Source organism: Silene latifolia, chromosome 2 (assembly GCF_048544455.1).
Source record: "Silene latifolia isolate original U9 population chromosome 2, ASM4854445v1, whole genome shotgun sequence".
NCBI lineage: Eukaryota > Viridiplantae > Streptophyta > Magnoliopsida > Caryophyllales > Caryophyllaceae > Silene > Silene latifolia.
Window position 1 is genome coordinate 2,027,220 of NC_133527.1, and position 23,921 is coordinate 2,051,140.

General features: G+C 36.2%; 2 protein-coding genes and 1 long non-coding RNA gene across 3 annotated transcripts; 2 read left to right on the plus strand and 1 right to left on the minus strand.

Moving 5' to 3' along the window:
* Positions 1-2,591: 2,591 nt before the first annotated feature.
* On the plus strand, positions 2,592-7,513 carry LOC141642003 (uncharacterized). Its single transcript, XR_012543151.1, has 4 exons — positions 2,592-3,000; positions 5,358-5,502; positions 6,421-6,584; positions 7,201-7,513. It is a non-coding gene; the product is annotated as an uncharacterized LOC141642003 (long non-coding RNA).
* Positions 7,514-11,908: 4,395 nt separating this feature from the next.
* On the plus strand, positions 11,909-19,243 carry LOC141642005 (microtubule-associated protein 70-1-like). The gene is made up of 11 exons (XM_074450660.1): positions 11,909-12,456; positions 14,939-15,024; positions 15,222-15,287; positions 15,420-15,590; positions 15,780-15,950; positions 16,036-16,191; positions 16,409-16,555; positions 17,209-17,280; positions 17,560-18,069; positions 18,454-18,641; positions 19,037-19,243. The coding sequence occupies exons 1-11, from the start codon at positions 12,255-12,257 to the stop codon at positions 19,053-19,055; spliced, it is 1,788 nt and encodes a 595-aa protein (XP_074306761.1). The 5' UTR covers positions 11,909-12,254; the 3' UTR covers positions 19,056-19,243.
* Positions 19,244-19,710: 467 nt separating this feature from the next.
* LOC141642004 (pentatricopeptide repeat-containing protein At1g80270, mitochondrial-like) lies at positions 19,711-23,139 on the minus strand. The gene is made up of 3 exons (XM_074450659.1): positions 22,971-23,139; positions 21,472-22,099; positions 19,711-21,191 (listed from the first exon to the last, which is right to left on the minus strand). The coding sequence occupies exons 1-3, from the start codon at positions 23,006-23,008 to the stop codon at positions 19,938-19,940; spliced, it is 1,920 nt and encodes a 639-aa protein (XP_074306760.1). The 5' UTR covers positions 23,009-23,139; the 3' UTR covers positions 19,711-19,937.
* Between the last annotated feature and the right edge of the window lie 782 nt (positions 23,140-23,921).

A 23,921-nucleotide genomic window follows, 5' to 3' on the forward strand; every position in this document is an offset into this window, starting at 1 on the left:
ATAATAACAAACTTAATTTGCGATCGGTTAAGTACTACTCGTATTATTGGAATTTGGATAATCTCCATTACTTTCTCTTCATTACCTCTCTAATACACTTTTATTCTAATATATTTTCTCTTTCCATTCATTTAAATATTATTTTTATGAAATAATTACAACTATTAGATAGTCCCAAGATTTAATCTGGACCGTTTAAAATAATGGAGATGCATTTCTTTTTAGATAATGGAGAGAATCCGGACCGTTATTATTGTGGGTAGATAAGTTTATGACGGGTTAAGTATTACCCATGTGGGTAGACAAGACAAACACAGATTATTACTCCCTAGATACTCTACTTTTATCTTATTTACCCTACATAAATACTCCGTAATATTTAACACATTACAAGTTTATGACGGATATACTCATTACAGAATTTGGGCTCTACAAACAGGGGCGTCTAATACCCCGGGTGACCACGGGCGACGGAACCGGACCTCCAGTTTTGGCCACCAAATTTATAAACTTTACTAATAAAATTCAATACAAACCTTCACATATAGTACACTTATACATTTATATTTAGGGCCTCATTTTTTTGTGGTGCATCGGACCTCCATCTACTTTAAGACGCCCTTGGCTACAAATAACTAATCCTATAAATTGACATTTTTGGTAGGTCAAGGAGGGGTTGGACTTTCACGAAGTGTGGTAGTGACTTGTGAATAGTGAGTTGTTCAAGTGGGACCAATTAATCAACTTGGAACTTCCTTCCAATAATAGGGTTTCCCAGTTACACAGGCCACCCACGTGGAGCTTATAGATTCGCAAACTTAATATTGCTGACGTCTTCATTCTACTTTAGCCTGATGTCACCTTCCTACGTGGCCCATTTTAGCTTATGTTTTGTGACCTCATTTTCTAGTTTGAGTTTAACTGAATTCGGTTCGGTCCAATTCTTGTTAGACCGTTTTTATTTAAAAGGGTTTTTACATCTGATTAAAACAATAAAGGTTGAAATAAAAGGTGTTTATAAAGAATTTTAAGGTAAGACGGTCTCAAGTAAGACTATAAAGTTGATATGATGATTTTTAGGGGAGGGAAGAGGGTGATGTTTCTGAGGATGACGAATCGAATCATGTCAGATTGTTTTGGTGGTTGACGACGGTGGAAATGTAGATAAGGAGTTGAAAGAGGGTGGTTGGACAATAGTACGATGGTATTAGGATTGAGGATGACGGGTAACAGTTATAAAAGGGTAAATAGGTACCCCGAATATACCATTTATAAAAGAGAAATTCATTATCAAACTTTAAAAATCGGTTTGAATGTTTATTGATAAGGGTAGAATTATCATTTACTTATCAATACGGAGTAACATTTGATTACTTAACTTAGATTCTTAAAAACCAAGATTAGACTAAAAAGTTAATTTTGTATTAATTTTGACATAAACACATACACACCAAACTAATTGATCAATATTTCGTAATAATTTGATAACTTGGTTATCTTACCTACTAGCCAAGTGTTTTCGAACAAATAAATTTACACTAATTATAGTACCCATTTAGGTAATAATTAAACTAAATTTCAGTTTGTAACCTACTTTAATTTATTACCGCATACATGTACGTAATAGATCAACCAAGGCCGTGTATATATATATAAACACGTTTCTAATCTATGTCATCCTAGGCCGAAGATAGTTACGAATAATGTAGGAAATTAACCACTCTTTTTATCACCACTTTTCTTATGAAAAGTGATTAATAATTAAGGGTCACCTAAATGATGATGCGAATTCAAATCAAATAAATGTGGCAAACCCTACTTGCATACTTTCCTCCGACAATTACTTAAAAGTTTTGAAACTTTAATTGGATTAAATATAAAGGGTAGCTTAAAATAGTTACTAAAATCAATATATAGACCCACACAATTACACAAATACACAATCAAGTTCAAGTATAGTTAGGACATTAAAGTACGTAGTGAAGAGTATAGTTAATTTCATAACGTGGCTTGTTACCTTGCAATCTTGCATTTAAGTTCGTGGTTTAATCCAGCTAATAAAATGCAGAGTAGTGAAGGACCTTAGCTATGTTAGAAGCGGATCCGACTCCCTTAATCATTTAAATTTATATATACTTTACTGAATAAATGATTACTCTGTCCTCTGGACTTGGTGTTTAAGTGTAAGTATTCACATAATTACATACTCCGTATTAGTTTAATGTTTATATCTTGGATTCTTGGCTTCCTTTAATTTTTATTTCAAGATCCGCCAATTGATTGGAGCTAAGCCATGAACAATCTAAGCCTTCTAGTATCTCTTATTAATCAACCAGACTCTTTTGATATCGGATAAATGAGCTGAGTTCAGTGACGTACTTAAGCACAAAAATACAATGGAGTCAAAAATATGCTTGTACCAAATTTCCAACTTAGGTCATTTCAAAACTAGAGATGTGAGTGGTTCTGTCAGAACGTGCTTTGTGCTGACCCACCATGTTTAGAGGAGAAAATGACACTGGCCCGGACCCCGGAAAATGACACTACTTTGTATAAGGTGGTGTTGGTTTGGACTTAATTAATTTTTTTTTATGAATTCATTTGATTTCAGTTTTTATAAGTAATTTAGTTATCAATTTAATTTAGTTCAATTTCTATAATTTCGGCTTAAATTAGCTCAAATCATTTACACCAGTTCAATTTATCTATTCCATAACCACTAAGTTCATGTCTATTTAGGCCGGAACATGTATTGTTTTTTACGACATCGGGCCCAAAACCAAGAATGACAAAACCAATTATTTTTCCAATCCATTTGATTTTACTGTCATAGGCCATATGGATTCTAAAGCATGTCGGATTTTGAAAAACGTATACAATCAAATAAAACCGACGGGTATAAATAACCCGAAAATGTGAACTTTAGTAACCCAACAAGGTCCTCAACTGCTCAATTGCTCATACTCCCCAAGTTCTCACTCCCTCGTTTCCAATTTTCTGGTAATTTTTTTGTATCTGACTTTATTTGTTATTGTTCCGCATTCTCTGCTTTGATAAACTTGATTATGCTAGTTTACTCTGAGATTAGATGATTTTAATTGTGTTGTTGTTTTTTAATTGTGGTGTTGTAATAAGTTTGATACCAGATAATCATGATAAAAGTGCAGAAATTTATATTTTCTGGGTAATTTTGGAAAATTGTGCTGCTTTTTTTGCATGATTTTAGGTTTATTTGATCATTTCTGTGTTGAAGGGGATGATCTGTTGTGGGTTTTGAGATTATAGGGGGAATATTTATGGGAAAATTTTGAAATCAAAAGTTGTATTCTTGTATTTAGTAACTTAGGGACGTGTTTAGTGCATTGATTCGTCTTTCGGGTTCGCCTTGCTGGGAATGCATTGGTATAGCACTATAGCTAGTGTGATTGATCAGTGTTGTGTTCTAATTAGGTTTTTTTTTTTTTGTTTTAGTTAACTGATATCTTTGCAGTTTCATTTCGCGATTAGTGTAAGAATTTAGGGCTTTAGGATCGATCGAATTTGGTTTTCTAGGGTTTATTGTATTAAACTGTGGTTATGTTGCAAATCCTAGAGTACTTTAAGGCACCGGAGTTTTGAAAAGATGGGGATGATCTCGACTTTTTTCCTAAGAGCTTTTCTATGGACACTAAGGGCGTGTTTGGATAGCAAAAGTGGAGGGAAAGGGAGGGGAGGGGGAAGGAGGGGAGGGGAAGGGAGAGAAGGTAAGGGGAGGGAGAATGAAGTGTGGGTGTTTGGATACAATTTCCCTCCAAATCTTGCTTAATCTTGCCTATTGTGGAGAGATTTTGATTTGCCTTGGAGGAGGGAAATTGGATTCCTCCAAATCTCTCCTCCTCCATTTCCCTCCACCCTCATTTGCTATCCAAACAAGGGGTTTTTAATCCCCTACTCTCCCTCCCTTTCTTTTCCCTCCAAATCCCTCAATCCAAACATACCCTAAGAGAGTAGTGCTTTCACATAGTCTTTTTATTGGAGGGAGGGATTCGGAAGGAGTGAGACGGAGACAAAAACCCTTGTTTGTATAGTAAGTTGGTTCGGAGGAAATGGAGGGATCCATTTTCCCTAGTGCAAGCCAAATTAAGTTCCCTCCCAACCTAGATGGATTTGGGCCCAAAGTACCCCGTGTCTACGGTTATCCAAAACCGTAAATGGTAGTGAGGTTGTGTGCAGAGACAGCTCCACCGCCTGAGTATGTTTAAATGAAACACTCCACTGTTTTTTACATGACATGTGTACATGTTGATACAATGACTTTTGTGTTCAATATCTCTCAATGTTATGGACACCCAACTACTTGAAAAGGTTTCCTGTATGGCTCTCTTTGAGAGTTTTTTAGTAGTTGCGGAAATTGATGGCTTTGTGATATAGTTGAACTCGTCGTACTAACGACAATTTGGGAATACCCTGGTCTTGAATGCAGTTCATTATCATGACCGCAGCCTGCACTTGGACAGTTGTAGGTGTTTAAAGTATTCTAAGATTGCACGGAGTTGTATATTTAAGTTGCTTTTGGTCACCAAAGATTAGTCATCTGCTGTGATACGGGAAATAGAACTACTGGATGGAAGTGTTTAACTTTTAAGTGTCTCTAGAGGTCTTATTCCTGAATTTTGCCCTGTTTTACAGCATGTTATGTAGTACTTCATATAAGCCAATAGGTACTGCCTTGTGGACTTAAAACATAACGGCAGCACAATTAACTCTTTATCTTTTAAAACAAAGAACCAGAGTTTCATATTCCAGTGCAATGGACTGGAAATGTTGTACCTTTGGGCTGTGGGTGAATAATAAGACATTTTATACGAGTCACATAGTTATGTTTGACCTCTTGAGTCTTGACAAAGTTGACACCAGTGTTTTAAAAGCCTATCACGGGAGCCTTGGCATATGGTGCACATTTTGCAACTTGGCACCGATATTGCTTGTTTATGCTTCATGCCACCATTTTTCTTTAACAGGAATGGCATGCTTTACGACTTCTTTTAATCAGGAGTCTAATAAATCAAATTTAATTAGGCGCCAAGTAGCACGCCTCAGCGAGATCCAAGTATCTGTGACTTGCCTCTTTCAGAAATTTTTCCATACTAAGGTTGACACTTTGCTCTTTCCAAATAGCCAATGTGGTAGACATTGTGCATGTCAAGTAACTAACAATTAAGCTTTGTATACTGTGTTTGTCATCTGGATTGCTTCATCATTTCTTAGCTACAGTGGTATATTGGTTTCAGTATTTCGTTACAATTTTTTTTGCCTCCCGCAGTTCTGATTGTGATAATAAGCTGAATCTCAGAGCTTTTTTTCTAATGTAATTCCAGGGCAGTGGCGTAATCTTGAACAATGCCACATAGGACACGGCCGATGACTGCACTTCTTTTGTTCACTGGACTCAATGTTGGTCTGGTTTCTACAATCTCGCCAGTCTATGATTATATCTGCTTTCACCCCTACTGGGAAAGAAGGGTATTTACTTGAATCATAAGCTATTTGTATGACCACATGCGTCATGCGTGATTGAATTATATGAAACACTGCTTGTTAATCTGGATGAAATGCTTAATTTGTTTTCTTCAAGTCATCAAGGGTTGTAGGGGAACAGCCGGGAAGGCAGTGGTGGTTGTGAAATCTGTTTTGTTTTTTTGTTCTTTCTTTTCCACATTGTGGCTGTTCGATTTGTCATCTTCCATAGTCAGCAATGATGGTATCCTTTTGAAAAACTGAAATTGAGTTGCTTCACTTTCTAGGCTGACTTGAAAGCTTGGTTACGATAATTGCTCAACCATGATCCAAGTCGCAAATTGCATATCGGTTCGCGCATTTATTTATTGCAGCATGTGCTCAAATCAGTATACCAGTCACTATACCAAGAGCATATTATATACCAGATGACAGATATTACGTGCTCATATAAGATCTGGCAACCCTAGTTTAAAGATCATTTTTTCAGTTGCGATAAACTAAAATTTTATTGGCTTATAGTTATGGGTTGTGCTTTTGTTCTGGTGTTGGTACTAATTTTTGAATGAACTTGTACTCCTGAGATTATACTGGAGTTGTGTCGTGTGCAGTCTTAAACCAGACAATGAACTTGTTCTCTCTTACATTTTCTCTCTTTACGTATGTGTGAGCACTAGTCCCAAAAAGGCATTACTGCATTAGTAATCTGCTGTAGTCAGAATCAAGAACTGTATTATACATTACCTTCAGAAGATGCAGATAGGAGATTTGGTAACCCAAGTCATGCATCTAATGTCATTAGCTAGAGGTTGAAGGTCAAATAAGAGTTCAGACTTGGGTTCTATACTCCTATACATCAAATTGCTTCCCTTTTTTTAATATTGTCAAAATCGTTTACTCTAAATATCTTCTTTCAAAATGCAGAGAGAAAAACATCATCAGAAAAGGGAAGCTTCCCAGAAAAGAGGGTCTTTTGCAGCGTAGAAGCTTGTACAGATGAACTACCTCCACTCCAATACTCCATTGATATTGTCATCTTTTGACGCTGATAGTTAACTTTGACGTTAATCTCTCTAAATCATGTGAAGGTAGAAACTATTTTTTCATAGGAGTATCTAGAGGTGGCAATCGGGTCAGTCGGGTTGGGTTTGGGTCGGGTCACGTCGGGTCGGGTCATATCGGGTTCGGGTCATATCGGGTCAGCATACCCTTTCGGGTCGAGTCGGGTTGGGTTCGGGTCGTTATCGGGTCGGGTCATTTCGGGTCGAATGATGTATCAGGTCTGGTCGGGTTTGGGTCGGATCATTATCGGATCCGGTAACTTAATCGCATTACTATAATTTTTTACCATTAAATTTATTTTTTAACCTATTATTTGGTTTAATTAATTCATTACTAAGTCAACATATCAATCTAAACACAAAATCACTTTCATTTTGATCAAAATTAAGCTTAATAATTATCGGGTCATCAATTTAATCGGGTCAGTATCGGGTCGGGTCAATATCGGGTCGGGTCTGAATCGGGTTCGGGTCGCTAATAATCGGGTCGTGGCGGGTTACGGATCGGCATCAGGTCGGGTCGGGCCGGTTTCGGGTCACAATATTTTCGGGTTCGGGTCGGGTCGGGTCAGACTCGCCAGCTCTAGGAGTATCATCTTTTTTTTTTTTTTAAAATAAAATAAAATAAATTTATTTGCTGCAGACTGTGAGAAGAAGATAGCCGTCAAAGGTTGACGACCAAAGTTAAAGGTCCAATATAAATGGGATGGAGCCTCACAGAGGGTCGGAGGGAGTACATCATTAGTATTAATCTTCATCTTAATTCAAAGCTTAAAATTGAAGGTATGTTATACCCGTATTAGCTTATAGCTTATTTATTGTCACATTGTTAAGGTAATTCACCTTTTGTAACACAGTCCTGTGTTTAGCATATATTGCCTTCTCCGGATAACTTCAACTCGAATATACAGTATTTGACAGCCTTTCTTTCTGGTGAATTTGGCTTTCTGATCACTCATCCAACTCTTCCAAGTTAATCAATCATGTTACATATAGGAATCTTTTCTACAAAATACATGCTTAAAGCAATGTGCCTACTTTCCCTTTTTTGCAATTGTTTGTTTTGATAATTGGGTTTTAGTGTCGACAATAGTCGGGTATGACATTATAATTGGTATAATGCGAGGGTATTTATTTTTACTAATATAAATAGTGATATTTTCTCTAATGTACACTATTGGATGAGAAATGAATGAACATTCTTTTTTTTGGGGGAAATGACGAGAACCCATTTTAATATGCGGAAGTGTTTTGTCATCCACGGAGAAAGACGGTCTCTCACTAGTTATTAAGTTTTGTGAGACCGCTTTTTCTAAATCCCTTTGTGTTTTTTGTAACCTTTTATTATTATTATTAATCGTGGCTAAAGTTACCAGTTTACACAAGTAATTTGTTTTCTTAACCATGAGACATGAAGACCAATCAACCTGACAATGTGGATTCATACTTTGGATTTATACTCCATAGTATATTCTTCTGACTACTTTCTATTAGTTTAACATTTTCTTACTAAAATATATATAACCCTTTTGAGAGATCCATCCAAAGTGTTGCATAAATAACAAGTTATCCTACTAATAATCGGTCCCTTTTAAGATGAAACGTCTTTTGGATTTGTAAAGTAGACTCTGTTTTCTCCTTACGTGCTCAAACTTATGGTCATGTAAATTTTACAAACCTCTTCGGGTTTTTAAATAGTTAACTTAGCGAATATGTACATAATTAGTCGTAAAACTTAGAATTTAGCCTAATTATGAACCACATTTTGAAGCAATATTAACGTAAAGGCTTAAGAGAAGAAGAATGAGTGCGTGCATTGTCTCTGTGCCTACGCAATCTCAAGAGACACCCCCACTCCATGTGATCTCCTCTTTGCATGTGCATCTGTCCCTTGCAATACTAATCCCCATCCTAACCCTACTTTATCTTTTCAATCTTCATTTTTTTTGCTTTATTTTATCTTTAACCTTTTTTTCCGATAGTTATTGTATGCGACTATTGTATGGTGTGGCATTGCGGCAGACGAAAAGTGTCCGTTTTAAATGACTGCTTTTGAAATGAGGTCACTTTGTCATAATAAAAAGTGGTCATTATTTATCATAAAACGGCCAATTTTTCTGTACCGTCCCATAGTATGTATGTATTTGTGTTTTTCTTGCTGCTCAACTCATTGTTTTTTTAATTTGTTTTTGGAACACACCCTCTTTGTTGTCTGTTTGTTGTTAGGTGGTTGTGTACTTGTGTTTATGTTTTTCCTCGATGTTGCCCATTTCCATTAGCCAAGTGCCTTGTTTCTTGCAATTGCAATGTTATGATTTATGTGAGGTCCACTTTTTTTTTTTGTTTAGTTATTATGAACTTGGAATGGAGGTCAATATCGAAAAATGGTAGCTCGATGTTAAAGTTGTTACCTGAATTGGGTCGATGTTAACTAGCATAGATAGTAAAGTCATGAGAGATGATACTCATGACTTGAGAGGGTTCAAATCTCATCCGCATTAAAATTGCTCTTGTAGCTCCCTTGACACCAAAAATGACTTACTGGACTTCCAAAAAAATTAAATCAACCAATCTCCAACCAATTGAATTCTCTCATAAATCATTTATTATTAGGAACGCTATATTTATCAATATAATATAACTTGGATTATTTTAAGAAAACAAAAAATTTTGATATTAAGTGAGCTCTATATTGTTAGGTACGTACTTTATCTTAACCATAAGTTAGTTTTAAAAATATATTCATTACGTTGTGATCATTTCTTTACGTTTGCTTTTGACACTAAAACCTAAAAAATGTATTACATATGCTATAAACTTGAAGAAAAAACTAGTTTTACAAACTTGAAACAGAAAGGTAGAAAATCGACTAGGACACTCGAATAAGAAAAACGTAAAAGGAAAAAATGACGGAAATGGAGAGAGTATATATGCACTAGAGATGTGAGAGCATCTTAATCCTGAAAATCTGTATTGACAAAGACGCTGGGAACACGGAGGCAGTATGTTGATGATATGAAGAAGACGTATGCAAATGCCGTACTAAAAGCAGGCAAAAAAATGGGGCATGCAATTCCATTCCCTTTACTGTTTAGTCTGTTTTTGAAGTCTTAACCAGCGACATAAAGTTATTGCCATTAAACTCACTCCAAGTTACTTAAGTGAAGATTTTTATAGATTAGTTAATGGACCACTTTTGTGATTCTTGGCCCCTTATATTACATTTAGATTAGTTGGGGATGTTGGTTAATTGCACCAACTCAAATGTCCGACATTTCTATTGCTTTCGTGAAACCAACAAACTTTGCTGACTTTAGGGTTTCTATTGGACAATTTATGTCCAACTCTTTCGAGCTGGTTTGAAAGCCGGTGACTTCAACTTACTTCACTCATTCGAAAGGATGAAATAAGTTGGTCCTACCCTGGAGAATCAATCTAGTTTTTTTACCTAAAAAACTCAAATATCCCACATAAAAATGGTCTATACATTATGCTATCGAGTCATGTCTTTGCGCACATGTGTATATATTCGTAATGGATATATACGAGTTTATGTATGGTAATCGACGTTTGTACTATATTATCACAATTTTTTGTCATAATGTCTAAGGAATGACAAATTTTTGTCTCATTCGGCTATATAAGGTAATGTTTGACCTGTTTTACACTCAAGACTAGATATAGTCGTCTTAAACAAAGACAAATTGATTATGGGTAGAAAGAATTAAGAGATGGGGAAAGTGTGAAGTGTGATTGACCAAGAAAGAAGAAGAGGAAAGGAAATGAATGTGAGAAACAGATAGATTAAGCGGAGAATAAGATCGGAAAGTGCGAGGCTCAACTCAATCAAAGTGGTCAAGAGATGATGAGTTGGTAAGACAATACACGATCACATGACTCCCTCTAACCGAATCCCTCCTCTCTTTTTTCTCTCTCTTTTAATTTATCTCAACTCTCCAATTCCCTTATTATTGTACTCTATATTTGTATGTACAACGTACAAGTACATCCGATCTACTCCAACCAACCCTATTATTCTTCTCCTTCATAGGGTAGTACACCACAACCGTACACTACTTAATACGGAGTTCACTAATTCTCATTTAAGACGGACTATATTTCGTTTGAAGATTTCAGTATATGACCATTTAACGATAAAATATTATAACTAGTGTTGTTCAGATACATTTGGTTCTAAATGAGTCACATATGGCTCGTTTGAAGCCTTCAGACGAAAATGAGTTGCCTGACGGGAGACTAGCTGAATAATACGGTACATCAGACAGTTTTACCCCTTTTGTATTTTTTTGTTGTTGATCAGGAGTATCCCCGATCTACAGGGGCGACATGAGATAGTTGGGGGCCTAGGGAATATATTTCGGAGTACCGAAGACAACATAATGGGTAGATTGCTACCCAAATTTGGATTTTCATTCATTAGAAACTGCATCCCTAACTATTTGTTTAAAAAATGAGTATCCTTATCGTCTACCCAACCAACTTTGATATTAAGTGTGTTACGGGTTACTACCAATCCAACCAAATTTGGATTCGGTCGATAACTATGATCGTCCATTCTTGATGAGATGATTAAGTAATTAATAATAATTGTAGTAAATTGGAAAAAGAAAACATCCATCACGTGTCAGAGAAGAGTAGCATGATACCAATCTCCCCTTTCCTTCATTCCCTAAACGTGGACACCAACTATTACTTCCCCATCATTCATTCCCATTCATTCTCACTAACTAATCACTCTTCCTCCGATCTATTTAACTAATTCAACCAGTTAGGCCCTGTTTTTTCTCGTTTAATTTCAGTTTATTTCGTTTAATTCACTTCTATTTGGTTCATTTCAACTTTATTCAGTTTTGTTCAAATAGGTCAATTCTCTTAAGAAATTAACTCTTACTCAAACTCCATTCAATTCAGTTCAGCCAAAAAACAGGGCCTTAGTCAAATTTCGTAAAAACGGATCCAATCATAATCATATTATATTATTAAATAAAAATATTAACTAAAATACTCCGTTTATAATAAACTTATAAAAACTAGTTAAGATCACATATCCCACTTTTATGTTCCATCTTGTGTCCCACTACCAGACATAACATAACAAACTGGTCTACCAGGTCGGGTTCAAGCTGACTCATTTCGAGTTTGAAAGAATTCGAGTCAGATTAGGTTGGGGTTGAATCATTACGGATTCTGGTCATTTTTGGGTATGTAAAATAATACACATTCGGGACGGGTCATATTGGTTATGATCAACTCAGGTCAACGTCAAGATCAGATCCTCAGTTCAAATAACGGACGAATATATATCAGATTGTATAGGTCGAGTTTGGATTGGTCAATTTTGTCAGATCGACACCTAACACAAGTATTTATGGTTAACCCATGAATACCGTTAAGCACCCCCTAAATTCCTCTTTAAATATTAAAATCCCCGCCTAAAATCAAAATTAAAATAATTAAAAATCGTAATCAACCCAAACAAAAAGGCAAAAATAATTAAACATTCCATACTTTTTAAAAAACTTTATTAAAACTCTCACTTTTCCCTCTTTCTCACTCTCTCTCTAATCTTACTCAATTCCCCCAATTTCCCCAATTAATCATCCCCAAATCGATTAAAACCAAACCCTAATCCCCAATTTCCACTCAATTTAACGATCTCGCTGGAGAATTTCGGAAATGTCGAGGAGTGATTACACTAACGGCGATCATACGCCGGCGCCGACGAGATTAACGTCATCATCGTCGTTAAAAGGTCGTCGGAAAAACAGTATGAGTGGACATTCAAGGGTAAATTCGGAAATTGAGGATTTTACGCATATGTTACATGGATCCGATCCTGTTCGGGTCGAACTTACCCGTCTTGAAAATGAAGTCCGAGGTTGTTGTTCTTTTTTCTCTCTCTCCTATTTAATTTCTTTTTATTTTTTGTTTGAAATTGTGATTCATGTTTTTTGGTTGTTTCATGTGATTGTAGTAATTAGTTGAATTGTTGTTCTTGTGATAAAAAGTTGTAATTTTTGTGTATTTTTAATTGATCATATTTACAAAGTTTTAATTTTTTTTAATTAATTGATTGATTATAATATGGTAGTTGTATGTTAAGATGAATAATATTGAGAAAATATTTGATTTTTTTTTTGTAATAATGGTAAAAAAATGTGATTTTTTTTTAATCTTTTCAAATAAAGCCGGTTTTATTTTACGCATTTTAGTTCACTCCAATTCCGTTAAGTTCAATTCAGTTCGGTTCAGGTCATCTAGTTACATTTTGTTCCGTTTAGTTTTGTTCAGGTCAGGTCATTTGCTTGAAGTTGAGTTGGATAGTTTATTAAGTAAATGGAGAATTTTGACTGAGGTATTTAAAATTGGTGATATAATCGAAAATTTTGTCAACCTATGATTTATTTATATAAGTTTATGGATAGAAAGTTCAAAATTTTATGGAAATAGCGAATTATTTATCGATAAATAGAGAAAACAATTGTGGCTTTAGCTTGGCTCGTATTGAATTCTCAATTATATTAGTTTACATTTTGGTATATTCTCTCGTGTACCCCTCAGCTTTTTCATTTTCTATGATATACCCCTCTTTTCATGCAAAAAAACTTTGATCAATAACTACAAATTTCTGAGTTGAATACGATAAACTTTTTTTTCCAAATTGACCGTATTTAAGAGGTCTTCCGTTTGAAAAAAAATTCACCGACGTCTCAACTCGTAGACGGGAATTATGGTCGGTCAAAGTTTATTCGTTAAAAAATGTTTGACCAACCATAACTACCGGCTACGAGTTCAAAAAGCGGCGAATTTTTTTTTCAAATTGAAGGCCTTGACGAGATAATTGATTTGGAAAAAAAATAACCGTTTTCTGAACTCGTAACAGAGAATTATTGTCGGTCAAAGTTTTTTTGCGAAAAAAGAGGGGTATATCATAGAAAACGAAAAAGTTTGGGGGTACACGAGAGAATATCCCTTTCATTTTAGATCAGTTTAAGAAAAAAAAAAAGGATTTTTCTTTACGCCGTTTGTCTTTGATTTGAATTTTTTTTGTTTTTTAGCAATTTTTGTTTTTTTTTGTCAATTTTCTTTGTACTCTGTTAGTTAGAAATTGAAGTTTTTGTCCTTTATTTTTTCTTGGAAGAAGTGTTTGTCTCTTATAGTGGAAAATGAGTTTTTCTTATTTGTCTTAGTTCATTGCAATTATTTATTGTTGCTGTAGTTGTATAGTGTATCTTGTTGCAGTAACTTGCTAGCTGAAACAACCTTAAATGTAATATTTTTAGAAATGTCAACATTATTAACTCTTTGTATAGTATAATGGTTTAGCAGCTGTTAATGTATTCAATAACTTTTTATCCGCTTACATCTTATAATAGGATTGTATCCTTGAGGTCCCGGCCTTGTGGTTGAGAGTTGTGATTAAATGTTTTTGACAAACACGTCGTAAATTTGAATCCTTTGTCCTGTTTGTTATACTGATCTCGTACCTCCTTCCGTACGAAAAAAATAAATAAGTAATTATAGGGTGATTGTGATTCTACCGAGAAATTAATTTAGTAGAACTTTCTACTATATGCTTAGTCTTGCATTACATGCCCCCCAACCATGTAGCTTTAGGCTTGTCATTTACAGAGTACTTATTCTAAAATGTGGGATGATTTGAAGGAGACTTGGGATATGTTGAATCTGAAAGACATGTTATGCATGCCTTGTGCAAGTTGTCAGCTCACTCAGTTGTCGTCGGATCATAGAAGAATGTATGAATAATAGATAGATTACCCTCCAACAATAAATTCGATGGCTGTGAGCTGTGACTCTCTTAGTGATAAACATAGGGGATTCCCGGTACTGATCAGTGTGCATACGTGCTTGAAGTATATCATGATGACTAGGCCTCATATGGAATGGAGAGTTAGGGAGAAACAAACAAGTTCGTCAAAGTAGAAACAGCTTGATGCTAATTTAGGCAGGCATATCATTGCGAATTGGAAATTAGAATCATGAGCATTGGCTCGTCTTCTAAATATAATTATGAAATAATTTTATGCATACTTTGAACTTAATCTTGATATAAATTATGCCTCGAGTAAAAACTCTAAACTTTTTAATGACAATGTTAACTTGATCACATCAGAGTATCAGACTATGCTCTCTTCGCCTTTTTTGATCATGCCAGTCATTGTAAATGGCACCAATTCGTTACCATTCATAGTAATGCTTGATTCATGACAAGTAAAAAAAATGCCCATCTATTTTACAGTTTCTAACTTTTTGACATTATTATTGATGTGGGAAGGTTTTTGGGTTTCCATTCTGAAAATCTTAGCTAATGGCCAAAATACTCTCCCGTGTATTCACAGAGAAGGATAGGGAATTGGGAGAAGCTCATGCTGAAATAAAGGGATTGAGGCAATCAGACCGTCTGAAAGAAAAGGCAGTTGAAGAGGTATGCCTACAATCAAAGCTGTTTCCCTCCTCCAATCCCTCACATGCATCCCCTAGGGGTTCTTTTAAAACAGATCTATTTATTTATTTATTTATTTATTTTCATTTTTGCAAAAAGCTGGTATTTTGTGTATATGTGTAGTAGGAAATGGAGCAACTGTGGTTATTGATGCACAGCTATTGTGTTTTGGATTTTAGCTTAATGAAGAACTACATAAAGTGGATGGGAAGCTTAAAGCAACTCAAGCTGCTCTTGATAGCAAGGTATAATGGTTAAATAATACGAGTACATTTGAGTTTTGAGCAAGTTGAAATCGAGTTGGTTGCATCACCTTTTGGATTGTGCATGTTGATATTTGCATCTTATTGTTCAATGGAATGATTATAATTTTTCAGAACCTTGAAATTAAAAAAATCAATGAAGAGAAGAAAGCGGCTCTTGCCGCTCAATTTGCTGCTGAAGCTACACTTAGACGAGTTCATGCTGCACAAAAGGATGACGACATGCCTCCCATTGAGGCCATTATCGCTCCACTTGAAGCAGAGTTAAAGTTGGCCAGACAGGAGGTATGCCTTCAGTTTTCTCTATTTCCTATTTTCCTTTAATTTTCATCATTCTACGTCTCGTTAATGGTATTAGATGACGCCATGACGGTTCATGTTAGCTGACCTCAAATCATTTTAATTAGGCTCTATAGCTGTGTGTTTTATATATTTTAGCATTAATGATTTACTTGTGAATTTCTCTGTTTCCAGATTGCAAAATTGCAGGATGACAACAAAGCTCTGGATCGTCTTACAAAATCCAAGGAAGCTGCATTATTGGAGGCAGAGAAAACTGTTCAGATGGCTATGGCAAAGGCATCGCTGGTTGATGATCTGCAGAACAAGAACCAGGAATTGATGAAGCAAATTGAGATTTGCCAGGTTTTTACCCCAACTTACAAGTTTACTACTTCATTTGTCTATGGTCATTTAATTTTCGTTTGCTAAAGTTTGCGTCCTCGATCAGGAAGAAAACAAAATTCTGGACAAGATGCATCGTCAAAAGGTTGCAGAGGTTGAAAAGCTTACCCAAACTGTTAGGGAGCTTGAGGAAGCAGTTTTGGCAGGTGGAGCTGCTGCTAATGCGGTTCGAGATTACCAGCGTAAAATGCAGGAGATCAATGTAATTCTAAACTCTTAACATACTCCCTCTATATACATTGTCCCATATTCTTTATGGCACATTCCAAAAGAGTTGATCCCTTGCTACATTTAGTTAAGCAAGTGTCGGTCATTTAGGGGTTATATGCTTTCACTAGCTAAGCAAGTGTCGGTCAGTTGGTCCTTGTCGATGTGCTTGCCTTTTGCTGATGTCAGACTCTCTTATGTTATTTGTATAGGATGAGAAGAAAATTCTAGACCGGGAGCTAGCTCGTGCAAAAGTCACTGCAAATAGGGTAGCTACGGTAGTTGCTAATGAGTGGAAAGATGGCAATGATAAAGTAATGCCTGTTAAGCAATGGCTGGAAGAAAGAAAATGTTATCAGGTTTGTCATTATATGGTTGAACAGTAGCCTTTTCTTTTGTTGCATTTCTATCAGTAGTTTATTCTTAAACTAATACGGAGTATTTATTTGACCAAAAACTTGCTGAGATTTATATTTATCCACACTATTTGAATGGTCATTTTGACCTAGCAACAAGTCTCTCATATCTATGCAAATGGGTCATTATTTGACCCGTCTTAAGCTTATGATGGATACTTCTGTCTTAAATGAGAATTTGTGTTGACATAGGGACATGTCTGGTATCTATGTGAATATAAACTGACTTGGGATTAGTTTTGTTGTCGTTAAATGTAAAGACTACATCAGGATAATCTTTGTAAAGAATACGAACCAGACAGATTATTGGAAGTTTATTTTTCTTTGGGAATGTGTAGCATTAAACTGGACCCTTAAATGTGTTTTGCTATATGCTTTGTGATGATGCAAGTCATGCAACACGTGCACTGCATGATGATCTTGGTCATTGAGAAATAAATTTAACCGAAACATAACATTACTCCTATTTTTTCAAGCTTATATTATTAATTTTTTTTTTTGGGAGAGGGGGATTTTGTGCTACCGCGGAGTTAGCAGGCTGCAAAACTTCAATTTAGTTGTCTTAAATTCTTGCTCCGTTTGCTAATTTATTGCAGAGAGAAATGCAGCAACTTCGTGATAAGCTTGCCACTGTAGAGCGCACAGCAAAGGCGGAAGCACAATTAAAAGTGGGTGTGCCATCTTTTCTATTTTAGTGTAATCTTTTCTTCAGTTACTCTCCTATCTTCTTATAGGAGAGTACTAGTATTAAGAGAACCTATATTTTGACATCATATGCTATAATGATGATAAGACATATTTATCACGTCATCAAAGTAAACGTACATCTGTTATGTACACAATGCATTTGAGCATTTGTTAATGTGTCGGTTCTGTCAACAAGACTGACCTGTACAATTTGTGTCTGTCCATTACTCCTGTCTAATGTTTATATCACTTATTTGTAGGAGAAATACCATCTACGATTCAAGGTGTTAGAAGAAAAGCTAAGAGTATCTCCAAGTGCTAACCCCTCTCGTGGTCCTTCAGATGTAAGAAGTGTGAGCAATGGTCGGTCCCAGTTGAGAAGCACAAGCAATGGCAAAGCTCGTCGTCAATCGTTGGGAGGAGCTGAGAACTTCTCTAGGTTGTCTTCTAATGGATACTTGACTAAAAAAACCCCTATTTCGCCTTGTGGGACCCTGCGATCTAATGGTGGCATCAAAGCAAAAGATGGGGACATACCAGAGCCAATTGCAGGGGGAACTACCAATGCAATTTCAAATGGCATTGACAAGGATCATACTGGGTGTCCAAGAGAAGCGGAAAATAGTAATTCAGCCAGAAAGACCAATACAGACAGCGATGATACTGTGTCTGGCGCATTGTATGATATGTTACAAAAGGAAGTTGTAATTCTGAGGAAAGCTTGTCACGAGAAATCTCAAAGTCTCAAGGACAAGGATGATGCTATTGAGGTTAGAGACTGCTCCACCCTTCTTACTTGGACTCGGATACGAGTGTTAGACACACATACATCATCCAGAGTAAAACTAGATGCAACTCAAGTTTTCTGTCACAGGGACCCTATCGGCCTATCCTAAATGGAGACGTCTTCATAGCATAAATATTTTCACAAAGTTGAAAATTTGAGATGTAGGGCTTCATATCATTAAATATCGTACAAAAGTCTACTACTTTAGTCTTGTCATGTGTAGCTCCCTTTTGGTTCTGTCTGTTAAGAGAAGTGTCGGATTGGTAAGGTTCAGTTTTGGTTCCATAAACCTATTAATGTAGAGTCGAACTAACATGACCTCCCACTTTCCATATGGCTTCAATGTTTATTCTTCTGAATTCCACAGATGTTGTCAAAGAAGGTAGAGACCCTAAACAAAGCCATGGAAGTCGAAGCCAAAAAAATGAGAAGAGAAGTAGCGGCCATGGAGAAAGAAGTTGCTTCTATTCGCAACAAGGAGAACGATCAACGAGCTCGGAGAATGAGTCTTGCTGGTAGAGGACCTGTTAATGGTTCGCAAACACATTCTCCAAGGTAACATATTGGTGAATCACAAATACATACTTATATGAGGTGGTTTTACATAAGCATTATCTTGTAGAACTATTAGACCCAAATACAGCTAAAAAACGGTTGCTAAAATGGTAAAAATGAGAATATATTTCTATTTCTCATGATTGAATCTTAAATATATTTCCTTAAATGGCTTCTTACCGTGTGCCCTTAGGGCACACGTTAGAAAAACCGTAAAAAGAATATTTAGTTGGTATAATTTGTGGTATGAGACCGGAGTTATATACTGATATGTGTCGTTTATAGAGATGATTACAGTATCTTAGTGTAAAACCGTTTTGCAAGATACTTCTATAATTTAATGTTCGTTTTCTTGCTAGAAATTGTGGCTTATAACTGCTGTCATTTCTTTTCAGGAACATTCGGAATTTATAAGGATGATTCTTGCCCCCAGTATGCTTGCACAGAAAGGCGTATGTCCTTGAAATCTACAATGATAAGCTTAATACGTTTTGTTTCTTCATTTTTTAAAGAGCTGACTAGCTTATTAGTCGAGGGAGACTTCTTGTAAATCTTGATTAACATGATTGTGAATTTATGAGAATATAGTGTTTTGTGGGTTTTGTGTTGGTTCTCCTCCTGGTGATTGTTTTTTAGACCGTCACTATTGAAGGACGCCTACTTGATTTAGAACGGTAAAATCACCTTTTATTATATTTTTGGGGTAGGGCTTCATTTTTTGTGTGGTGAGATCGACATTATGCTGATATCCTACTCGAGAGGATTTGTTGGTAGCATCCTTCCCGGTATGTCTATTTCCATGCATTTGTGGGAAGAAATGATCGAGCGTATGAACTTGAATATCATTGCATTATACGACATTGAGATCATAACAGCTCCAAATATGACCAATCTGAAATAGGTAAAATAACAAATTTTACCTTACATAACAAAAACCTTACACTAGTCGCACCCGGAAAATGATCGAGCTCAAACCTAACCAACCACATTACCATTTCTGAGGTGCAAAATTGCAAATGCGCAATCCATGTTAGCAGTCTCCATAAGTATGGTGGCCGGAGGCATGGTGTTGAATGAATAATCAGGTTTCCGACTCCATTTCAAAACAGTCCAACCAAACACCAGAATGGACATAATCCATTCCCAACACACGATCGAATTTAATTTAAATACAATCCCTTAGTACTCTTTAAACAATACGTAGTTTAAATACAGCTACCCTATGTTATTCGATTTAAAGGAACGAAACCTCTTCAGCTGGCAAGATTATGGTTTCCTGATCATCATAGGAACTCTTCAATCGAGTAAATCCGACACACTTGTTTTTCTAAGCACGTCTACGAGAGCCAATCTTGCTTCCCATGAATCGTTTATCTTCAAATCATCGGCTTTCATTCTTTCCCTCATCCCATATGCCGGAACGTTGGCATTTATATAAGTTTGGAGAAGAGAGCTGAACGCCCTACTCCCAGCAAAATAGCCAGCCTGCTTCATCATCTGGAAAACTTTCTCAACATTATGAACATTACCCCTTTCGGAATAATGATCTAAAACGGTTATGTAGGATTTAAGCATTGGTCTCACTCTTTGCTTCTTTTCTGTTGCTTTATGCAGCACAGAGATTGCTTGCTCCGCTTCCCCGACACCCACATACATCATGACAAGTGCATCCCACGCCATCGGTCCCATTTTACTAGTATTAGCGTCTGGCATTTGCTTCAGTAGCTCCATCCCTTTGCTGAACATCTTGTTTTCTGTATAAACTCTAAGCATTACACTATAATGCTTGGTGGACGGGGTTTTGTACGTTTTGATCATTTTGTCAAAGATGGCTTCTGACTTTTCAATGTTCTTAAGCTTTCCCCAGGCGGTAATTGCAGCAAAGAAATCTGCTTGCCTAGTTATCGGCTCAACCTGTTTCCAAATTCTTTCTACTTCCTCAGGCTTCCCAAGAGAAGCATATATAAGGAGGAGAGTAGGGCATATAAAACGGTTAGTCATCAAGTCTTTCCCTTCCATATCTTTTAGAACTTCCTCGGCCTTTTCTCGCAGTCCAGCAGCCGCATAATGCCGAGCTAAAACGGCTTGGATCTTGAGGTCGGGTTCTAAACCTTCAGCCTTCATCGTCTCGACAATTAGCTCCATACCTTTGATGTCCTTTGAGTGGCCTTTTGTGTCTATCAACAATTGGTAAGTAAAAGCAGAAGGCTTAATATTCTCTTTCTCCATCATTAGAAGTAAGTCACCAATTTTTCGCTTATCGGTAAGCTTGTAGAGAAGCAGCATCTGGTTGTAAGTGGAAACTGTAATTGGAAACCCTAGATTTTTCATTTTATTGAACAACTGTTCAGATTTATCCACAAGTTTCACAGAGATAAAGTTCTTTAACAATGTTCTGTAGACCACCTCTTCTCTGAAGGATTCAGGAATAGTGTCGACATAGCTCTCTGCTTCCTTAAGCCCGTGTAGCTTTGCAATCGCACCAATCCTAGATGCATAATCCCCTTCCAAAAAATCAAAATCATCTCTTCTCTCCAGCCATTCTGACAGCTGAGAAACAAAAGATTCAGCCATGTTATAGGGTTAAATAGCACATAATTATCGAATTTATCTAAAAAATCACGCAGGAAATGAAAATCAGATCTCCGGAATACTACAGACCCTCCTGCCATCTTCCTACTTTCATGAGAAAATCGCATACAGTAACAACAACAATGGATTTCAAGCAGTAATTAAGGTTAAATTCAAGGATTGAAGGATTATAATTTCATAATAAGGGACCGTACTGGACACAAGAGTCTCCTGCCCAGATTAAAGCAAGCAAACACACCTGCAAGGCCTGCACAAACAACCTGCGCTTATGAAGGTATGACAAAACTTGATATACTTCCAAGCGACTTAACTCCTTGTCCTCAAAATATTTGTCAAGAGCACCAAAAATAGACCCGGACTCCTCCATAATCAACTTCTGTAGAGCTGAAGGTGCATATTTCGTTTTTGATGCTGCGCTACCCGCATTCTCCACTGTGTCTCCGGGAAGCTCAGTTTCAAATGCGTCCTCCAAACTTGCATCAAGACTATCCAAGTCAGATTCAGAATCCGATGTAGAATCAGAATCAGATGAAGAATCAGAATCACTATCAGATGAAGAGCTACTTGAACCATCTACAATACCCGTCTCAGCGGTTTCAAATGCTGCAAATGTTACTAGCTCAGAAAACCCATCTTCCGATTTTTCAATTTCATCTTCACCATTCTTACCGCCTGCCTGTGAAGAAATACTCCTACATCCAGTTGAAAAGAGTTTAGAAACAGCTACTGTGGAAATGCATGTCTTAGATGTTATCCATCTATTAAACAAGTGCGGCTTGGAAGCGCTTAAATTGTCTTTTGTATGGCTGCTGATTGGTCCAAGAGCAGAACAGGCTCGAAGAGCTGTTATCTTCAAGCCAGAAGCTCTGAAATACAAAGAATAAAAACATGAGCATGGTCTTAACCAACCAAATCCACCTGCACTTATAAACCGCATTCAAGATATCCCTCCCTCGACTTCTGTGCCACCTTACCCATGAACACTAACCAACTCTTCAGAGTTTTTTTACCGTTTAGACGCTAAAGTTCTATCAAACAATGTTCCTACACCAATTTTTCTGGTGACATTCATGCATTTTCCTTTTACTATACCCAAAATCCGGTAACTTGAACTAATAATTTTCAAAGTACTAATTTCATACTCCCTCAGTCAAATTACATTACATTCTTTACTGTGACAGCACCATTACCAACCCCATGAACAATTATCAACACGATTTTCAGTAAAACAGACAAACAGCATGATTATCAGTCCCCTAACGATTAATCATTTCCCGATAAATAAACATTTTTGATCGATTTGACACAGGACAGATGAAAAAACAAATAGAACAATAATTCACATAATCAAACAGAAACCTTAACTCCAAGAACCATAATTTATCAAATTTATTAAACTTATCCTCACATCAATATATTTTCCTACTTATATAAATCGCTATTAATCGATTACATCCGACCCTCCTTACTAATCAAAATACAAAATTATAAATACCCAAAAATGAAAACAGTAATCAAAATACAAAATTATAAATACCCAGAAATGAAAACAGTAATCAAAATACAAAATTATAAATACCCAAAAATGAAAACAGTAATTGGGTTTCATGCATTTCCTAAAATTACAACAACAAATCAAATAAATAAAGCTCTAGCATTTTTATTTTTCTTCTATTATAATGTAAAATTTAGAGAGAAAAAAAAAACAGAAATGAAAGAATAGAGAGAAGAGTATACTTGAGAGAATTGGTAGAAGCTTGACGAATTGCCCACATTTTTGAAGTTGATTAATTGATTACAATTGTTTGGAGAAAAGGGTTTTGGGTCTGAAGTGATCAAGTGAAGGTGTTACTGATAAACCCTATGAAAATTCATACTCAGAAAGTCACAAGTCCACCTGGTAAACGGGTTATTCGGATTGAAGTCGGGTCACTTTAAATTGGGTTATTTTTGGGTCAATAATTATCGGATCAAAACATTTTTGGGTCGGGCCGTTTGGATTATTTCGGGTAAACATTTTACTTAAAATAAGTCATTTCGGATCAATTGGGTCATTTCGAGTCACTTTAAATTGGGTCATTTTGAGTCAGGTGACTTTCGGGTCAGCCCTATCGAATAAAATTCGAGTCACACTTTTCGAGTCAAATTCGGATTTCTGGTTAGCCTTATCGAATCGAGTCATTCGAGGGATAAGTTTTGTCAAGTCTACTAACAAGTCACAAACCTTATAAAGTTGCATACTTTCCTTCATAGTTCACCTACATGCCCGTGGGCTAAAAAAACCGCTTAAAACCCGTGAATCCGCATGTCCGGGACTCCGTGAGCCTAAAAATCATGCTAGCCCAGCTCGCGCCCGGCCCAAAACCGCATTTGACCATCTCTAATAAATAAAATACGGAAATGGTTTAGGTGATTTTTTTTTTTATGAGGTGGGCTATTTGATCTACGCTGCGAAACGAATTTTCTCTCCTTTTGAATTTTTGACGGACGCAAGTTAAGCCTAAACATGTACGAAGTATCTAAGAAACCTAGATAATAATCCGTATTTTTGTTTATGTTGGTTAATTAACCAATTTCTTAAATGCTAAGACTATTTTAAATGTTTAACAAATCTAATGATCGTATTTTGTTTTGATATCGATTTTATTTTATAATTTGTGTTAGTTTGTTCTTATAAATTCCAAGGAG